The 21921-nt window shown below is 39.8% G+C and overlaps 1 protein-coding gene across 15 annotated transcripts in view; it reads left to right on the top strand.

The window, feature by feature from the left end:
- Positions 1-21921, top strand: part of PHACTR1 (phosphatase and actin regulator 1) — a 586860-nt gene that overhangs the window by 24280 nt on the left and 540659 nt on the right. For all 15 annotated transcript variants that reach the window (XM_054254802.2, XM_035294894.3, XM_054254801.2 and 12 more), the window contains one exon: positions 9204-9350. In XM_054254802.2, the coding sequence (XP_054110777.1) occupies positions 9204-9350 (147 nt within the window). The remainder of the gene's footprint in view (positions 1-9203; positions 9351-21921) is intronic.

Genomic DNA, 21921 nt, shown 5'->3' with positions numbered 1-21921 from the left:
CCTGCCATAGCCTCCCAAAGTAAATCCAAAGGGGTTACAGGCATGGGCCACTTCACTGGGCCTTATTTGTTAGTAGTATATAACATGTGTAGAGTAACATGCACAAATATAAAATGTGTGACTTGAACTTTACAAAAGTTATCACCTTTCCTAAAAAGTACAACTATGACCCAAATCAACATACAATTTCCTACATCCCAAAAGATTTCTTTGTGCCCCTTCCAAAATATCTCTCTCATCAATCTTCTATTATGGTATGTGAGCTTGGCTTATTCTTGAACTTCATGTAAATGGAATCATGTGATATGTAGTTTTTTAGGTCTGGCTTCTTTTGTTTGACACCATATCTATGAGATTCATCCAAGTTGCTGCCTGTAGCAGTACTTTGTCCTCTTATGTCTGACACTGTATAAAGACATTACAATTAAGTTTATACATTTTCTTGGTGATGGATTCTTCCTAGTTCAGAATCATTATGAATAGATCTGCTGTGGACATGCTGGTTCATGTCATGGATATAGAATGTTTACCCATGTTTATGTACACAAAGTCTTCCAAAGTGATCTTTACAAGTTATGTCCCCATCAGGATGCTCCAGTTCCTCCTTATTCTCACCAGTACTGGTATTAAGTGATTTTACATTTTTAGTCATACTATAGCCTCATTGAGGCTATAATTTGAATCTACATCTAAGTAATGATGTTGAGTATCTTTCCATATGCTTATTTGGACATTTGAAAATCATTTTTTTTGTATGAAGTGTCTGTTCAAGTCTTTTAAAAAAGTCGATTAAAAAAATTGAGTTGAGCTATCTTTTTGTTGCTGTTTAAGGAGCTCTTTTATATATTCTGGTTACAAGTTCTTTGCTAAATATGTATTGAAAATATCTTCTCCCAGTCTGTGGCTTGCTTTTCCAATCTCCCAATGGTGTCTCTCTCAGGGTTTTCTTTTTTTAAGTGGACATGTAGTTTATTTTTACCATGTTGTTGAATATACAAACAGAAAGTTGCTTGTAGTATTCTCTTATTCTCTTATATCCTTTTAATAGTTTTAGGATCCAAAGTGATATCTCCTATTTAATTCCTGATCTTGGTGATTTGTATCTTCTTTTTATCTTTAAAAGTCTTGCTGGAGCTTAATTAATCATTGATTTTTTTGGGAAAAATGATGTTTGTGTTTCATTTATTTTTTAACCCCTAAAATTTTTAATTTCCTTGACCTTCTTTTATCTTTATTAACTCCTTCCTCCTATTTGCTTTATTTATTTTTTCTTCTTTTAAGTTCTTAAGATAGAATCTTACATTATTGATTTAAAATATTTTCTCTTATCTAAATAAACATTTAGTGCAATAAATGTCCCAACCAGCAATGTTTATCTCACATATTTTAATTTGTCACATTTTTAATGATGTCTTATGATGAAAGAAGTTCTTAATTTTAATGGCATCAGGATGTCCATCAATTCTTTTATGATTGGTTATACTTATGCCCTGATTAAAAATGTTTCCAAGGTCATAAAAATATTCTCTTTTAAAGTTTTTCTCTTAGTTATTTTATTTTAGCCTTTAAGTACATGATCCATTTGGAATTAAATTTTTTGTGAGGCAGGGATCAAGGTTTATTTTCTTCCACCATATATATATATATACTTGTGTAACCACAAACTATTTATTGACAAGCCCATCCTTTCTCCACTATCTTGTAGTGGGGCTCTTGTCATAGGCAAGTGACTGTTCATATCTAGGTCTGTTTTTAGATTCTGTATGCTTTTCTGTTAATCTACTTATCTTACTTTATTTTTGTATTCTATGCCTTTATAATAAGTCTTCATATCTTCTACTGTAATCCTCCAACTTTATTCCTATTTGTCAAGATCATGCTGGTCTTCTCCCTCAGCATCTTCATATACATGTTATAATTCGCTTGTCAAATTCCAAAAAAAAATGCACTGAGATTTCGATTGGAATTACATTGAATCCATAGTTCAATTTGACAAGATTGATGCCTTGATAATATTGTGTCTTTCAATCCATGAGCATGATTATTGCATATTACCCCACTTTTCACTTACTTAGGTCTTCTTAATTTTTTTTCAGTAATGTTTCATAGTTTTTCATGCAGAGGACTTGCTCATCTTTTTTAAAATTTGTTGATAGATATTTGATGGATTTGATGTTATTGTAAATAGTACTTTAAATTTTTCATTTTCTAATTTTGCTAATACATAGAGAAAATGATTTTGGTTTTTTGTTTGTTTGTTTTTATAAAGTGAAAGCAAGTTTGTTAAGAAAGCAAAGGAATGAAAGAATAGCTACTCCATTGGTAGAGGCATGGGCTGCTCAGCTGCTTATACTTATTGTTACTTCTTGATTATATGCTAAACAAAGGGTGGATAATGCATGAGTTTTCCTGGAAAGGGGTGGGCAGAACTTAGGGTTCTGCCCAGAACATAGGGTTCCTCCCGTTTTTAGACCATATAGGGTGATATTCAGATGTTGCTATGGCATCTGGAAACTGTCATGGCTCTGGTGGGAGTGTCTTTTGCATGCTAATTTATTATAATTAGCATACAATGAGCAGTGAGGACAACCAGAGGTCACTCTGGTTGCCAACCTGGTTTTGGTGGGTTCTGGTTGACTTCTTTACCTCAACTTGTTTTATCAGCAAGGTCTTTGTGACTTGTATCCTGTGCCAGCCTTCTATCTCATCCTGTGATTTAGATTGCCTAACTTTCTGGGAATGCAGCCTGGTAGGTCTCAGACTTATTTTACCCAGCACTTATTCAAGATGGATTCACTCTTGTTCAAACACTCTGACATTCCCCCCTCCCTTTTTATGAAGGAACCCTTAATCCTAAGAGTTGTAGAGGGACAAAATACAGCTTCTATAACTTCTTCAGGTTGAATAGGGGCTATTATATTCCTATTAGGGTCTCTTGTACTCAGGGTAGAGATGAACTCAGAAAACGTACATATGGCAAAGGCCATTTATAACTCTGAGAGCTGACAAAAGGTGATATCTGGAAGAATAGTATGTGTTCAATTTAAGAAAATATCCAGTAAACTTATCCTGCATTCCTATACAAACAGTACAACAGCAAATATATTCCACAACAGTAAAGCAAAATAAGCAAAATTATTCCAAGTAAACTAAATAAGAAGGCTTTCCATTAACTGGGCAATTGTTGGAACCAACTTGATATGGGATCACTAGCTTATTTCAATATGTGACCAGAATTAGAGTATTGATCCAGATTGTTACATTACCCATCCCCTTTGTTTCTCCTGAGCAGCAGCCAGAGATCACTGGCTGGTTCACAGGAATAAGCAGGGTTAGCCTAAATTGCAGGAAAAAAAAGTTAAGAACAGCTGATGAGACTAGAGTCTGATAACAGGTAAACTGTAGTTCCTGAAATATAATTTTTCTCTCTCCAGTCTCCCACTTTTGCTAAAGACAAATCATAATAGAACCAATTTGTTTGCAAAAATAAACTTTAGTCTTACACTTGGTCTTATTATTTGTATAAAGTGCAGCAAGAATAATTATTTTTCACATAGGCTTTTAAATTGGCTTTGACAGAACTTTGTTCCATAAAGAAACTCCGATAAGAGTTTTTTTAAGGCTGAGCCCAGCCATGGTTTCATACCATTAAATACTTATATGATTCCTCTCTTCTTGAGGTCCCTAGATAACCTGGGGCTCCTGGCCCTATCAGAAAGTGATACTCTTTACTTACTACAGGTCAGAAAGTGATACTCTTTAGCTTACTACAGGTACTGTGTAGACAAGGTATGAGGCCAGTTTTCTCAAGGGGCTTTTATTGGCTCTTTAAGTCAAATTTGCTTCCTCAAAGGAAACCATGCCATTCTTATCAAAGCCTTGTTAAAATAACCAGTTGTTCTAATTATGTCCTGTTGTAAAAGAAAACAGATTCTTATTGCACGTATGCAAATAACTATGTTGCTGTAAGTTAAGAATATTCACGAATATTTTCCAAATTTTGGAGAAATCAGGTAGAGAGAAACAAATATTCTCCAAATTTTGTTCACAGTATATTTTACTTAATTGTTAAAAGATGTCAACGAAAAGAAAATGTTCCTTGACTCCAAAGTAGGCTAATCAGTGCCGCAGTCTATTTCTTTTGGGCTTGGGGTCTCCTCAATATCATCCTTTCGTGGTTCATCAGGAATATGTTACCAGAAAGGGGTCCCGATCCAAACTCCAAGAGAGGGTTCTTGGATTTCACTCAAGAAAGAATGTGAGGCAAATTCATAGAGCAAAGTAAAAGCAAGTTTATTAAGAAATCAAAGGAATAATCAATATCTACCCCATTGGCAGAGCCTCAAAAAAAATGATGTTTTGTACTGACATTATATCCAGTGACATCATGAAAATTACTTATTTCTAATAGTCTGTGTATTCTTATGAATTCCATAGCTATATAATCATAACATATATCACTAATAGCAATTTTATTCTTGCTTTCCATTCATACCTTTAAAATTTTTTTCTTGCCTTACTTCGCTGGCCAGGACCTCCAGTATAATATCAAACGAAAGTGGTGAGAATGGCTAGAGTCAAGAGTCTTTTGAAAATCCAGGTACACAGGTCCTATATCCTCAATTCTGATTCAGTAGGTTCAGATTGGGGACCTGCAAAATAGATATTTTAACAAGTATTCCAAGTGATTCTGATGTAGGGGTGTCCTAGAAACACACTTTGAGTAACATTTTTAAAGGGTAAGCTTTACTCACTTGAAAACTTTTCTTCATGGGGATGGAATATCACATCCTTATTTCTTCCTCCCCTTCTCACCTCCATCCTCTTCTGTAGCCAATGGATGTATGAAGGATAATTTTCCTGAGCACCCTATTGAGCTACTTCTTTTTCTTTGGCTATACTTCTGGATATAACATATATTTAAGAGTCTACAGTGTTAAAATGTTGACTGACTTTAGGAAAAGAAAAAGAAAAACTACATTCTTCCCAAGTCAGGAGTCATATTTAGAAAGAAGCAATTATAGGCAGTAGAGCACCGGGGGGAATAAAAAATACATTTTGAAGTCATTGAGGTCACAGTTAAATTCAATCCTTTTGTACAGACACCTGCATCCACACAGACACACATATAAACAATCATGTGGGTTTTACCACATGATAGAAACAGCATAAGGGGGGAAAATAGATTCTAAAGGATGCAGAGTTATATAAAATAGACTTAAAAATAGGAAATTACCTGGTAGAAGTATGGATACCATGTAGTTTTCTAAATATAATTCATTACAAATTAAAGGACCAATGTATTTTCTTAGATTTAAGAGACAAAATATACCATGGATATTTATGGAAAGCAGAGATATAAGAATAGCTACAAATAACACTAGAGTATTAGACTTAGGCAGAGATTCTAAGATCATATATGACACTTGCATTTTTATAGTGGAGGTGAATGCTGGTAGAGCGACTTGCCCAGTGTCACTTGGGTGAGGTGGTAGTACTACTGGGAGCAGCACCCACCATCCTGATGCCTACCCCCAAGGCTCTTCTGCTGATGTCATGCAGCCAGAAGTTTTATGATAAGGGGTCATGAATATGAAAGGAGTCCCAGAGATTAAAGAATATGGAAATATTGGGACAAGCCCATAAAACTGAGTCCTTTTTATAGGATAGGAGGGGATGCATATAAAGGGACTGATTCTGTGTGGAACTGTTAAAAGGCCAAGGAAGGATGTGAGAAAAGGGGCAAAGTAAAAAGAGAACAGAAAAAAACAGATGAAAGACACTAAGAAAGTAAATCACACATACCAAGAAAATGGAAGATAACAGTTAGAAATAAAAATGTGATAAAAGAATTCAAGGCTGGGCACAATGGCTCAGGCCTGTAATGCAAAACTTTGGGAGGCTGAGGTGGGCAGATTGCTTGAAACCAGGAGTTTGAGACCAGCCAGATCAATATGGCAAAACTCCATCTCTACAAAAAATACAAAACTCACCCAGGCTTGGTTATGGCATGCACCTGTGGTCCCAGCTACTCAGGAGGTTAAGGTGGAAGGATTGCTTGAGCCTGGGAGGTGGAAGTTGCAGTGAACTGAGCTTGCATCCACCAGCCTGGGTGACAAAGTGAGAGCCTGTCTCAAAAAGAATTATTTCAATAATAAAATGGCCTGTAGTGAAATAATATGAAAGTGCATTTAAACTCCTTTAAAGAAGGATAAATCTAAAGTGGTAGCATTATTAAGTTCCCAAACCTCTAAAATGTTAAATGGATGATAAACAGAAATTCAGGATGTACCTCTATGAATTGGGAGAGCTAAGTGTAGATATTCCTTCAGATGACTTTATCATTTTTCCAGAAACAAAGCTGATGAATGAGAATACAAAGGAATGGGGAATCTCAAATTCTGAACAATCAAATAGACTGCACTAATTCACAGGAGGCACCATTTATACAGTATTTAGAATTATTTCCTTATATTCTACACTTCCTTAAGAATGTGAACCTAAATGTTGTAACCAATAGATTGGTTTATGGCCTGTCAATCCTTTAAAAGTATTAACTTTCATAATCCATTTGATGAGCCATAGGCTTCTGTGGCACCTCTTGGAAGAGGAGGCCTTCACTTTAAAACCATGTTTAGCAGTAATAAATGGGACATAACAATGAGGCATATGTCATAGAAAAGTGAGTCTGAAAGGTGGTTAATCAACCAAATATATATATACTTAGCAAATCCATACATGAGTTAAGGGCATAGGATTTGAGATCAGGCAGACATGGATTTGGTCTCCAGTTCAGTCACTCATTAGTTATGAGTACTCACAACCCTCCTTCACTTCTTTCCTTTTTTTCCTTCTCCCTCTCTCTGTTTTGTTAATTCAGAAATACCTGTTGGCCACGTATATTGGCTAATGCTTGTATTCCCAGCACTTGGAGAGACCCAGGAAGGAGGATTCTTTGAGGTCAGGAATTTGAGATCAGCCAGAGCAACATACTGAGACCTCATCTCTACCAAAAAAAAAAAAAAAAAAAGTTGGGCTTGGTGGTGCATGCCTGTAACCCTAGCTACTCAGGAGGCTTGGGTGGGAGGATTGCTTGAGCCCAGGAGGACAGGGCTGCAGTGAGTGAAGGTCATGCCAATGTATTTCAGCCTAGGTGATAGAGACCTTGTCACAAAACAAACAAAAATCCTGCTGAACATTTACTATATGCTGGGTTCATGCCATAAACTAATGAGCTTAGTCACTTCACATTTCTGAGAAAGAACAGGAAATGTTTATAGATAAGAAATTTGTGGTGTGCCACTTAAGTAAAGGTGCAGATGCAAAAGTGAGCCAGATTTGTTGGGGTGACTCTAAGCCAACTGGAGGTAAATAATGGGAGATGAGGATGGGAAAGAAAGGTTGTGAAGGGCCCTGAATGCCAGAATAAGCAGTTTCAAATTAACACAGAGGACTGACTGACAATTAGAAATCAGGAGATTAGGGAGATAACCTAGCAAAGGATGGGATTATTTCAAGAACAATGGATTACTAAGTATTTCAGAGAAGCCAAGGAACAATTAGTTTTGACTATTAGAAGGATATTGATGGAGGCTTTTAAAATAACTTTGGTTGAGTGGTGAGGATAGAAACCAGTGATGGGGATCAAAGGACAGTATTGGAGTGTAAAAACAGAAGACTGATGGCCAGGAGTTCCACGGGAAGGTTAAACAGAATGGGAAGGAAACAGTCAGTATGGTAGAAATAGAGGGAGCAGCAAGGCCAAAGGCAGGCATATTTTTCCTAAAATGAGTAGCTACTATACCTGTGTGAAGGTAAAAGAAAGACCAATGAAAAGAGAAGATGATTCTAGAATGAGAAAAGACAAGTGGAGAGCTAGAACTGACAGCTGAAATGGAGAGGGAGGGCTTGCACAGTCAGAACAGCACTTCTCCTGAGTCTGCACTGAAGATACCCTTTGTAGCAGGGAGGGAACCAGGGCAAGATTAATCCATGTGCTTCAGGTGAGCACTTATTAGATAGAAGAGTGGCAGCTCAGGCCACAAAAAGACTAAGTGCCTACAGCTGCAGAAAGACAAGCATTAAAGGGTTTATCCCATCAATAGGTTCAAAGCAGGAGCATCAAACCATTCTGATTCACACCCTAGAAACCTTTCTGGTTCTTCTGCCGTGTTACAGGGAGGGTTGCAGGTGGCAGTGCAGGTGTTTAAAGAAATGTAAAGTCCCCTTGATCACCTCTCCTGCATAAACAATGATGCCAGTTTGTAGAGATTGCAAGTCCAACCCAAACACTAATATTTGCATTCTAAGTAACCAAATAAAGAGAAATTCAGTGAAAATCAATGGGTATTTATATAAACACATCCCAGAAGTTAGTGGTTAGAAAAGAAGGCCACTCAATTCCGCATGCATATGCTTAGTCTACATTCAAAATACCAACTCTGGAAACCTTAATGCCAAACTGCTCCCAAACTTGCAGCCATTGTTTTTTTGGCTCCCCACCTGTAAGTTGTAAGGGGGCAGATGAGAAAACTTCTAAGGATTTCAGATGTGGTTCTATCTCTATTTGAGCTCTAGGCTGGGAGTAAGGGAGTAGAGGACTGGGCTGGGCACAATGCCCTCCTCCATGACCAGCAGGACCAGGGCTTGCACCCCAAGAATGGTAACTCCACGCAGGGAGCTGGGACCGCTGGCCCGGCACGCTCACATAGAGCAGCCTGTGGGCGAAGGAAACTGTAGTGTGCACTTGGGCAGAGTAAGCGCGTTTGGCGGGAGAGGGCACAGTGCTGACTGGGCATCTCTGCGTTGGAGTCGTCCCTTTCGCATGAGCCTATCTGTGCCAAGGGCTGGAAACTGGGGCTGCAGGAGGGAGGCGGGGTGTCAGCCGGGAGCACTGGCCCCTCGGCCCTGTGGTTGGGAGAGGAGTCAGGGGGAGCCCAGGGCGCCAGCCAGTTCTCTGCTCCAGTCCACAGATCCTTAACGGATTTTCTTTCTCTCCCTTCACCCCTTTCTCTCCTTTGCTCTCTTTCTTTCTTTCTCCCTCTTCTTTTTCCTTTTTCCCTCTCTTTCCCCCTCCCTCCTCACCCCTTCCCTTCCTCTCCCCTCCCCTTTCCCCTCCCCCTCCCCCGTGTGCGAGCCTCTTCCTCTCCCCTCCTCCCCCTTCCGCCTCTCTCCCTCTCCCTCCGTCTCCTTCTCCCTCTCAGCTCGCCGGGCGACCCTGCTCCTGCCTCCCACATTAATGGCGGCATCCTCGGAGGATGATATAGACCGGCGGCCCATCCGGAGAGTGCGCTCCAAGAGCGACACGCCATACCTCGCGGAGGCCAGGATCTCCTTTAACCTGGGGGCAGGTAAGGACGCCACTGGCGCCGCGCCCCCGCCCTGCTCCTCCCTCCCCGGCTGCTGCGCCCCCGCCCCTCCGGGGCCCCCTCCCCGGCCCTCCCCGCAGCCCCCCGCAGCCGGGAGCTCCGCACTCGCGCTCTTTGTGTCTCCGGTGCGCAGAGGGCGTGTGTGCGAGCTGCGGGGTGGGGGAGGGCGGCGCGTGCGGCCCCGCATCCGCCCGAGTCCCACGCGGGCTTCCCCGGCACGGGGTGGAGGAAGTGCTGTCAGTGACCACAGTGATCCCGGGAAGAACCCGGAGCCCAGGCGCGCGCTCGTGCGCAGGCTGCGCCAGCGGGGTCTGGCGAGGCTCCCCGGGCGAGGTTGGCTGGCGCGGCTACTACGGGGTGGAACTTGTTGGTGACATTCAGACTCTGTTGGCTTTGACGCCGCTGCGGTGTTGGAGTGGAGAGAGGGGGCGGGGCTGGCCGCCGGGAACGGAATCTTTTCCTTGCAGCCAGCAGCTGGGAAGCTACCAAGCTGGTCCAAATAGCATGGTCTGGGGGATGCAGTTAGGTGACTTGATGCTGACCCTGGAACTGGTGCCCAAAGTGGCCCAGATCGAATTAAGTGAAAAAGGTAACGGATACAGGAGGGAGGGAAGGAAGGAGAGAGGAAATGAGGAAGGAAGATAGGGAGAAAAGGAATGAAACAGTGAGGGAAGGAGTGGGGTACGAGGGAAGAAAAGAGGGAAGGAAGAAAAAAGGAGGGGGAAAGAGGGAAGGAAGGGAGGGGAGAGTAGAGAAGGAAAGCAACAGAAAAAGGACTGAGGGATTCAGAGTCAAAAAATGCCTTGGTTGAGTCCACTCAGGGTTACTCAATGAGAAAAGCCCAGAATCCACTGTTCCCTCTGCTGCTGCTGCTGCTCCTGACTCGCCTCTAGAGTGCCTTACTCATTGGTAGTCACTCTAACTGGGAAGAAGTTGTTCAGCTCTAACTTCATAGCTCTGCCTTTGCTGAATGATTCCTAAGCTTCCATCCTAGTTTGTTTTCTCTTCCTCTCCAAGTTCTCTTGCTATTCTAGCAACTACAATAAAAGTGAGGGCATTTTCCTTTCAAAATAAGTTTAAAAAGCAGATGATACCCTTGGCTTTAGGAAACTAAGGTCTTGGAAATGGGACTAAATCAAACAAAAGTGTGTGTGTGTGTGTGTGTGTGTGTGTGTACGCGTGCGTGCGCCCATGTGTTGGAGCAAAGAGAACCTTCAAATGATGGGTATTTTATGCTCTGTTGCAAAGTTTGGACAAAAGAGAAAACTCTGTATAGAAAAACAAGATGCACTGACTAAGCAACCATACCTTTATGGCTGGAAGAATGGTAACTGAATGTGCCAGAGTGGCCAACTGCCTTGGAATATAATTTTCCTGTCTTGATGATTTGTTGTTTTAATCATGTATCCTGTCCTTCTTAAATACGTGCCTCTGGCTTTGGGGCTGAAGACAAGTTTATTTAGGAAGCTCTGGGATTTTCTGTGGTATGCTGTAGTAGTCCATGGTGTCCACTGTGGAATTGAATCCCCTACTTCTATGTTTTAGATTGAGCATATGGTTGTAAGGGGTCTTACAAAGGACCCACAAAAGTTTCTTTTAGGAGCACGATTGTTTTCCCAACCCAGTGATATTGGGAATTATTCTGCTGACCCTTTGCTAGCTGACTCAGCTGTATTCTCTTAGTGTCTTTGGCTTAGCCCAGGAAGAGCAGAGCCAAAGCAGCAGTTTGTAAAGGTTGTTTACCTTCTAGTACTTTTATAACAAAACAATAAAATATAGTGCTAAACAAGAGTTTCAAGTTTCAGCTACTACTCAATTACATTGAGCCACTTTGTCACCAGATTAAACCTAGTGACTTGCAATCTTTTATTCTGGTTAAATTGCTCTGGAGTCCAATTAAAAGATTGGCTCAGACAGGACTTGTCTCTGTTTCGTCTGGAAATAAATAAGCCAGACAAGCACTCAGCCCCTTCTATATGTCTCTTAAAATATTCCTAATGCAAAGTGGCAAGAAAAACACCAGTAAGAGAAATGTGAAGAGGATACTGTTAAGGGTGGAAGGGCATTAGCAGCCTGCTTTGTACTGCAGTCACGGGAGCTGTCCTCCCTTTGTGGTGCTGAAGTGAGACAGAAGTGACTATAAGGTGGGTAGTGGAGGGACTTGTACTCTTTCCCTCCTGTGATGGAACCCCAGAGAAAATGCAGAAGATCTGGCTACCAAAAACTTTTCCATCTCTCTCCACCTATATTTACTGTCTGTTTACTATGCATCACGCCTACTGCTCTACTGCTCAAATCGAGCATTTATGCTCTAATTTTGCGCCAACTGCTCACTCCTGGGGCTTTGTTTATTTTCCAGCTGGTTTCTGGTTGCTTCCCTAACAAAGTAAGATCCACTCGCAGATGTGCCTTTCCCCCGCATTTAAGAGTAATTGTAACCCCCTGGTTTAAAAAGCAGACAGCCTTGTTTATCTCCTTGAGCTGCAAGTTGTAATTAAACTATTAGTGTCGTTATCAGCATTGCTGAACAGAGAAGCATGCACACTCCCTATAAATTACATGATCTGGGCATAGAGATAATTTTGTTTCTGTTTTAACAACAATTTATAAACACTTAAGGAAGCAATCCTGTACCCTTTCTTTCCACTCCTCTCCTGCCCCCAAACAATTACTTATTGTTTATTCTTTCCAGAGAATTTTTTTATTGGCTTAAACTATTTATCTTTAATATTTGCTTTCCTGCAGCACTAATTATACATAAACCTATGATTGATATTTCAGAGGTTTAGCAGTGCTTCAAGGAAATACATATACATATATTCATTTTACTTGACTATCATGAAATCATTAATCTGTCCAGTTGCAAAATAAAGTGGACTGGGCATTTTGAATATTAATTAAACACTTAAGCATTTTTCAGCTACACTTTATCTCCAGCAGTACTTAATAATATCCTTTCAAAAATAACTCCACAGCCTGAGTGAAGGATATACTTCACCTACAGTGGCAGGTCAGTCAAAGAGTAGCACTAAAATGTGGGTCTTTCATCAGTTTATAAAGATACTAATTTCAAGTTTCAGCTAAAATTGAGAGAACAGAGAACAGAAATTTTCTGAACCCTGACTTATTTTCCAAGAGTCCCTTTTCTAGGTTTTTAACTTCTGTTCAGCATTTAGTAGACATAAACATTGATAGATAATTGTTTGAAGATGGTATAAATGCAAAAGAAAATTAAGTCAATATATTTGTTGAAGGTTACCCAGACACATCAAAGATTAAAACATTCAACAAGGAATTTCCCCCCTAAGGAATTCAAATGTGTTAAAAGGACATCCTGTAACAGAAGAGTCTGTTCACACTATTAGTAACAAGTGTGTCTAATTGTGTTCTCACTTAGAATGAACATCACTGGCATTTATCTTCTAAGAGTGTAGCCTGCCTTATGAAGTCATTCATTCACTGCATTGCAGTCAGTGCAATGAAGAATTACAGCTCATCTGCCAGGTACTTTCCCATGGGCTAGCATATTCCATTATCTTTATATTGAGAGTATATAGAAGATTATGTGATACACAGAAGTTGTTGAAACTGAAAAATTCTCTATAATTACACACTAAAGTGAATGAAAGTGTTATAGTAAGTAGAAAAATTAAGCACATCTTATATTTCTTATAGGGTTGTCAGAAGAAGGAAGGCAAGTCATCCTGATGATTTACAATAGTTTAAAACCCAAAAGTAATATTAGGCACTATTGAGAAAAATGTGTACTTTTCTAATCATAAAGAGGTTTAACTTCTATTGATACATCAGAATTGCTTTGTCTGGGGGAGGTTTTAGATTAACAGTATGGTCAACACCAGCATACTTATTCTCTTTGGAAAGCTGAGATCTGGTTTGTTTCTGGATGTCCACCAAGGATTGCTCTTTCTGGCCTTCACTGGTTTCTTTCACCCTTTCAGGCCCAGAGGATGATGGCAGTCAGAACTGGCTTGTTCTTGTAAACTGTAAGGATGGATGGGTCTACCAAATGAAGTTATAAACTAGGTCCAAGTGTGCCTTTTTTTCCACCCTTATTCCTTAGCTGATAATGGAGGCCCATGATGTTGAGAAGTGGCAGCTCAGAATGTGCCATCGTCACTTAGTGATGAGACCTGCCCCTATGCAAATTGTAAATATTATTGCCATGCTGATCTCAGATTACTTCACCAACCTAAAGGTTTTGATAGGCATCCTCCTTCACTCTTTTACTGAAGAATGCCAATGTGTTCCTCACTATATTTTTTGTTGCTGATTGCAAATTGAAGGTGGACCATGTGGGTCTAGCTTTTATTTGGTGGCCCAAACTCTTCTTTGAGTTTGGGCTACCAAACATACAATACAAGTATTGTTTCCTGTATTTGGTAGGCAGAATTCAAATGGTGGATCTCACAGCTCACCAGGAGCCTCTAGTGTGGAAGTTTTCCCTCCTTCTGTGCTATAGTTAAAGCTAGCTAACCTCATAATCTCATTTTGTTATGCATTAAGATGGTACCAATGAAGATCATCCCAGATAACGTAATGAACAATTAAAGGGTACAGGAAAGTAAGTACAGTTGGCCTTCAGCATTCATGGGCTCCATATCTGTGATTTCAACCAACCAGGGATGGGATATATTTTTACAAAATGAATGGCTGTATCTATACTGAACATGTAAAAATTATGTCATTATTTCCTAAATAGTACAATATAACAACTATTTATATCGCATTTACATTGTATTCGGTATTATACGTAATCTAGAGATAAAGTATACAGAAGGATATGCATAGGTTATATGCAAATACTACACCATTTTGTATAAGGGACTTGAGCATCCATGGCTTTTGGTATTCACAGGGGATCTTGGAACCAATCTCTCATGGATACCAAGGGATGGCTGTAATTAACACTATGAGTAAATGGGAAGCCCTTTTCCATAAATATTTTATTTGTGAAACAACTAGAACACAGAATCTATGTTGGGTAATTAAATTTTCTTAGAATCTTTGGTCTGAGCATTATTATTTTAAAACACGTAAGTATGGTATTTATAATTATCTTATGGCTATATAGTAAATTACTTTTTTGGTTTGTCTGCCTATGTCTATATAATTTAATTCTATAAAATCCCACAGAGGCGTGTTTTATAGGAAAAATGTGAGGCAAGAGTCAGAATTTGATTCTAATGCATCAATCTCCTAAGGCCATGGGCAAGTCATTTAACCGTTTGGGGTTTGATTCACTCAGCTCTAAGATGAGGGATTTAGATTTAAAGTCTCTGAAGTCCCATTCAATCTAAAAATGAGGAATACTTCTAACTCTAGCTGTATTACTGGATACATACTGTACCATTAGTTTTATAGATAGTCTTCTTTGTTGTATAAAACATAAAATAGCATTACAAAAACAAGAATGAACATATTTGATCACAGCAAAATTATGGAAATTTTTGAGTTAGAAGAATGATTCTCTATTATATAGGCACATTTATATACAATATATTAGTTAAATATTTTAATTTGAATATTCGGGGATTAGAGTCTTAACACAGTTGATGCTCTCTAGGTATCTGTTGTATAATAAAATAAGATATTGGAGAAATTTTAGCAATAAATACAGAGTGAGGAAATTAAATGCTAATTCAGCTCCTAATTGACATTTCAAGTCTTTTAATCTGTTTTCCTTTATAACTAAAATTAAACAGGTATATAAGATCTATATTTTGCCTTTACCCTTTTAGATTACCAGGGAGGGTAAACATGTAGGCTGACCAGCTAAATGGCAGAATACTATAAAGCAGCAAAGTGTCTCTTTGGAATTCACTGAAAGAAGAATCCTAACCTCTAAGCACTGACCTGGCCATGAACTACAAAGAAACTTTTTTCCCTTTTTATTCACAGGCAAATAAACTGGTAGGTTCACCAACTACTGGTCAGAGTAAGTGCAGCAGATGCACATTAATACATTTACATACATAGGTTTTAACACTAAAGCAAAAAAAATGTAAAGTTATTTATGGAGTTGCTTTTTAACACGAATTCATGATCATTGTTTAGTGTAAAAGAATTAAAATTCAGGTGGGAACAGAAGACAATATGTAGAGCTGACTTTTTTCCTTCAGTTCCTGGGGTGAAAAGGGGGACATACATTGCAGCTAGTGTTATGTAAACGAAAGAGCCTGAAAGAACAGTTGATATAACATTTTCTTCATTGTATGATACAAGGGAAACTCTAGTATTTCATGTTTTGTTCCTCACTCTCCTTTCCCACTTTGGTAGGTGCTAAAGTGGATGTGATTTCAGGGTAGGGAGTGGGCAATGTTGACATTTTAATTGCTTTAATTTACAAGTCTTCTATATAATGAAGGATAGTTGAATAAAAGACAAAATCAATTTATGACCTTGTTGAATGATGACAGTATAGCATGACTTTCTACACAGTTACCGAAGAGCAACAGGAATAATACCATGCTAGTAGTTGTGTAACATTTGTGAATGTAAGTGTGGTGTAAAAGCCTGCAGGCCTTGATTGATCCTTTTTGACACATTTGTATACACCAGTAATTCAGCTGCAGAATCTTTGAAAGCAAATACGTGGGCTGTAACTGTTGATGAGACTTTAACATACATCTTAGTTTTGATATAATTCTGAACTTTATCAGCATGTTCATTTGCCATTTATAGACATGGAAAGGCCATTATTGCCAAATCTCTATCAACCAAACCACAAAGTGGTCGAGTAATAAATCATGGTTTAATCAAAGGTACAAAAAAACCTGTATTATTTGTGAGTTTCTCTCTTATTTCACCTGGGCCCTTTATGCATTTTTTTTTTTTTTTTTTGGTGGGAGGGAGTTGAAAACAAAAAGTAATATTTATAACAGTGTTCATTCAACAAATATTAATTGAGCAGTTAGCTATGTAGCAGACCATGTTTTAGACACTTGGGATACATAAGTGATCAAAACAAATAGCATCTTTCATGAATTTTACTCCCAAAAGTAGATTATGAGCAGGAAACGTTAGACTATATCAGTAAATTGTATAATTTAATGTGTTAAGATAAAAATGAATAAGGCAGGCTAAGAGGGTATGACATATGGGAACAGGAAGAAGAGAAGATTTCAAGAGAGGCAACATGGAGGAGAAGGGATTTGAACACGGTTCTTCAATGCAGGTAAAAGAATGAACAATGCCAATATGGGGTGGGGAGCAGAGTGGGAGAGAGCTGAGGACAAGCAAGTGGAAAGGCCCTAAACCAGAGTGTTCCTGGCATGGGAAGGAGCCCCGTGTGACCAGAGGAGTGAGGAAGGGAGATGAAGAGGGGGGATTAAGAGGGAATACAGATCAGACAAAATTTGGTGGACCTTGCAAAGACTTTGACTTTATTCCCAGTGAAGTGTGGAGCACTGAAGGGATTTGCATATAGGAGTAACACTGTCTGACAGATTTTTTTTAAAGGATCCACTGGGGCTGTCAAGTTCAGAACAGACTAGAGTGGGACCCTGGGGAAGCAGAGAAGCCAGGTTGGAGGCTATGATGGCAAAGCCAGAGAAACAGTGGTGGCTCATCCCTGTGGTACAGTAGAAGCAGTGAAAAGTGGTCAGGGTCCTTGTGTATTTGAGGGTGTAGCCAGCAGGTGTTCACAGTGGATTAAATGTAGGTTGTGAGAGAAGAAGAGCAATGAGTAATTCACAGGTTTCACCTGAGCAAAAGGAAAAATGGAAGGGTCATTTGGGGACATGGAGGAATGGTCAGGATCTCAGAGACAGACACGTCAAGTGTGAGACCTTTACCAGACATCCAAGTGGAGATATTAAAAAAGTAGTTATGGCCAGGCCCAGTGGCTCAAGCCTGTGATGCTAGCACTTTGGAAGGCTGAGGCAGGCAGATTACGTGAGGTGAGGAGTTTGAGACCAGCCTGGACAATATGGTGAAACCCCATCTCTACTAAAATACAAAAAATCAGCTGGGTATGATGGCGTGCATCTGTAGTCCCAGCTCCTCAGGAGGCTGGGGCAGAGGAATTGCTTGAACCTGGGAGGCAGAGGTTGCAGTGAGCTGAGATCATGCCACTGCATTCCAGCCTGGGCGACAGAGTGAGATTCCATCTCAAAAAACAATAAAAAATAAATTAAAAATCAGGTATGCAAGTCTCAGGTTAAAAATAAGGTCTGAGTCAGTGGCTCATGCCTGTAATCCAAGCACTTTGGGAGGCTGAGGCGGGTGGATCACAAAGTCAGGAGTTCAAGACCACCCCGGCCAACATAGTGAAACACCATCTACTAAAAATACAAAAATTAGCCAGGTGTGGTGGCATGCACCTGTGGTCCCAGCTACTCAGGAGGCTGAGGTGGGAGAATTGCTTGAACCCAGGAGTTGGAGGTTGCAGTGAGCAGAGAACATGCCATTGCACTCCAGCGTGGGTGACAGAGTGAGACTCCATCTCAAAAAGAAAAAAAAATGAGGTCTGGTCCAGAAATAAATATTTAAGTTGACACCATAAGCACCTGCTCATTTATTTCTCGCAATGACCCCATGAGATTGGCATTATGATTACTATCCTAATTTTATCCACATGGAAATAAGTCACAGAGAAGTTTTGTGACTTAGTGAAGGTACTACAGCTAATAAGAGAAAGAAATGGAATTTGGATTCTGTTTCATACGACTTCAAAACCTATCAAACCTTAACAGTCATGTTTTACCACAAGATAGCAAGCTTATGTTACCAGCTTTTCTATGAGGACACATTTAAAGCTGGACATTGCTACAGGAAAGAAGAGCTGGAACGAGGAATGTATCCTACCATTGCATTCCAAAAAAATTTTGGGGGCCAGGTGCTGTGGCTCATGCTTGTAATCCCAGCACTTTAAGAGGCCTAGGTGGGTGGATCACTTGAGGTCAGGAGTTCTAGACCAGCCTGGCTGCCTCGACTAACAATACAAAATTTAGATAAGAATTTATCTAAATAAGAAACCCTGTCTCTACTAAAAATACAAAAATTCATCAGGCCTGGTGGCACATGCCTGTAGTCCCAGCTACTGGGGAGGCTCAGGCAGGAGAATCACTTGCATCTGGGAGACAGAGGTTGCAGTAAGCTGAGATCACACCATTGCACTCCAGCCTGGGCAAAGAAGTGAGACTCCATCTCAAAAAAAAAAAAAAAAAATTGGCTGGGACTCACTGTGAGAAATGTACTATATGGCATCCTACATAACACACATATTTATTATAATTGAAATAAAATATTCCCCAAAATGCCCTTAAGGTGTAAATTACTCTGGTGTTTTCTATGTTATCCTATCCTATCCCTTGCCACTCTACTCCACTTTAATATATTTTTATTATAAAAATGCTAATTATGACCCTCCTAAATGATTTTACAACCTGCAATTTGAAAAACATTTTTACTTAATTGGTAGATTTCTAGGGGCTACTTCTAAACTCAGAAAAAGCATTTGCAGGAAAAAAAAAAACCCCACTTTGGTACTGAATGGCTAAGAGTGTGGTAAATTTATTCTCTTACCTGGACATGAGTCAAGGTGAAAAAGAAAAATCTCAAAAAGTACTGACCTATTCCTTGGGCACAGGGGACGTGGGGCCTCACTGATAAGTTTAGGGGCCAAGAAAAATGTTTTAATTTCTTTTACAGTCAGAAGAAAGAAAAATGAATATAATCCAACCCATGGATTATATTTGTCTTTTTACCCACACAGTCATAAAATATAGTTTTTGATATTTTGTATGGTGAAAGGGGCTCACAAAGGCAAAAGGACCTAAGACCACAGAAGTCATAATGGACCCTACAAAGAGGGAAAGAGGAGCAGTGACAAAGACCATTTTCCAAGGTAGCACAGTGGTTATGAAGATATACCCTGGAGCCAGACTTCCTAGATTCTGATCCCCACTCTGCCACTTACTGGCTGTATGACCTTGATCACAGCATTTAACCTCTTCCTTCCTCAGTTTCCATACTTGTAAGATAGGACTAATGATAGTAATCATATTAGTGAGTTGTTTTAAAGAGCAAATTAAGTGTAAAACACTTAGAATAATGTGCCTGACACATAGTGAGTGAGTGTTAGCACAGAGTGAAGAGTGAGGTCCACTATGTTTCTCTTTCTGCTTCATCCTTGTTCTGTTCTTCCAGGATTCTAACAAAAATTTAAAAGCTGATGCTTTTCTGATGACCATATCCTACTCTTTGGAGCAGACCAAATGAGTTACAAATTCAGGAACAGTCACAAATTGAGAAAATTTCTTGCTGTTAAATTTTACCCCTATTCAATCCTTGCTTAGACAACAAATGAGAAAGGACATCACCCCCAGACTCTGAAAGTTAGGAAAATTTACATTAAGAATAGGTCATCCTCTAGGTAAAGTCAGATGGATAATAGGTCATCCTCTGGGTAAAGTCTCTTGCAAATGACCACATGGAAATGAGAAAGACCTACTGGAAATTTCATGAGTGTGGGGAGGGAAACAGAAGAGGAGAGGGAGGCAAAGAGGAAGGGAAGGTGAAAGAGAGCACAACTTTTCAGTTTGGGAGCCCATATATATTGGTCAGAAGATCACATCAAAAACCACAGAGGCCAGAGGGTGGCTCACGCCTGTAATCCCAGCACTTTGGGAGGCCGAGGTGAGTGGATCATCTGAGGTCAGGAGTTCGAGAGCAGCCTGGCCAACATGGTGAAACTCTGTCTCTACTACAAATACAAAAATTAGCTGGGCATGGTGGTGCATGCCTGTAATCCCAGTTATTCAGGAGGCTGAGGCAGGAGAATCACTTGAACCCGGGAGGGGGAAGTTGCAGTGAGCCAAGATGGTGCCAAGAGGGAAACTCTTTCTCAACCCAGAATCTTGGCTTTCTAAAGTCCAGTGGAACATCTTCTCTTCTCTGAATAATGGACAAAAGTGTTCTGCGATGGGTTTGGAGATATGTTGGTTTCAAAACCCAAGTCTGCCACTTGTGAGCTGAATCATCTCTCTGAACCTCTGAAACTTGCAACATGTGGTTAACACTTTCTGCCTAATTTTCGTTGCACTTTGAAAACCAAATATGAAAATGCTTTGCCAGCAGCCAAGTGCTATACAAAGGCAAGAAACAGATGTGGTCTGGGTGAATGGGACAGCTTTATATGTCTAGCTCCGGCAAAACTAAGGCACTAAAATGAAGAATGTGAAACACTGACTGATTTCCCCTAAAGTGTTGCCTTTGCCAGGGCCAAAAACTCAATACAGCCTAATAGTACAGAAACACTGATCCCTGCATTTAACAGTTTGTACATTTAAGCCTCTTCCATGCTTCTACTGTCACTCTCATCATTATATGAAATATGGTCTCAGAATATTATGTTCCATTAGTAAGAGACAGAGTGCTTGAATTTTACAAGTGTTTTGGAGTCACAGACATTTGTAACTTCTTAGTGTGGTCCTGGCCTCACTTCATCTTTTCACTTGATAACAGTCGTCAAAAAGGCACCTTGCCTGCTGAAGCTAGAAGCAATTGTACTTCAGACTAGGGCCATGTGATTTGCCACATAGGCTGCTAGTCCAGCTTAGCCCAAGGCAGACACTCAGCCAAATAACCAGGAGCATCGTTCTTTTACAGTCACCTCTTCCCCTTTCTTCATCTTCTCCCTCTTTCCCCAGCTGAATGCCCTAATTATTTGTTTTGACCTTACAGAAACACAACCCAAGGTTCAAGTTAAAACCTTCCCTTCTGAAGTCGGGAGGCTGAAAGATCCTCTGTGGATCTGCGGAAGTCTAGAGCTTTTCACTACCTCCACTCAAACCATAGAATGACACAGTTTGCACAGCTGTGAAGCCAGCTGCCCTGCGTTTCTTCCAGACCTTCCACCACACTGCCTTCCAGCAACATCCTTGCTCTATCTGCTCATGACCCTGGCTGTAATCAGCTAAGATGCAACTGTTTCAATAACAAAAATGATTTCTCCCAACAGTTTTGGTGAGAAACCCCTAAGTGCCTTCCATGTGTAAGGAGACTTGGTTCTAGAAAAAGTTTCTCCAGGTTAAAGTTATTTAATTGGAATAGAACAGCCAGAAGCAAATGTATGCCTGAATGGGTTTTTACTTATTTATTTATTTTGTCTTTGAGTTTTACAGTTTAGAAGACCCTCCTAAACTATGAATTTTATTCATTAAAAAAGCAAAACGTTTCAGCCAATTGGGGCTGGAGATGTAACCAATAATGCAGAACACACCAAATTTTGGTTGGTTGCTGTTTCTCCGTTATCCATGATTTGTGATTCCACATGGTTTTCGTGGGTGTATTTTACTGCATTTGAAAATAAATAGCACCTGGTTAGTAGGCTTTGAGCAAATTAGATGCTTGATACATTCTTATGATTGTGCAAAATTTCATAATGATAAACATTTTTTCAAGCTATAAAATGCCTGAGGTAGTTTTCTTTTAACCTTTCATGTAAGAAGTTCATTTTTAATCATTAGTGTGGTTTGTGAAATCTTAGCCAAAGGTAGTTCCTACACTCCAGATACCACTCTATCCTCTC

Source organism: Callithrix jacchus, chromosome 4 (assembly GCF_049354715.1).
Source record: "Callithrix jacchus isolate 240 chromosome 4, calJac240_pri, whole genome shotgun sequence".
NCBI lineage: Eukaryota > Metazoa > Chordata > Mammalia > Primates > Cebidae > Callithrix > Callithrix jacchus.
Note: the sequence above shows the minus strand (reverse complement) of the source record. Positions and strands in the feature narration are given on the sequence as shown.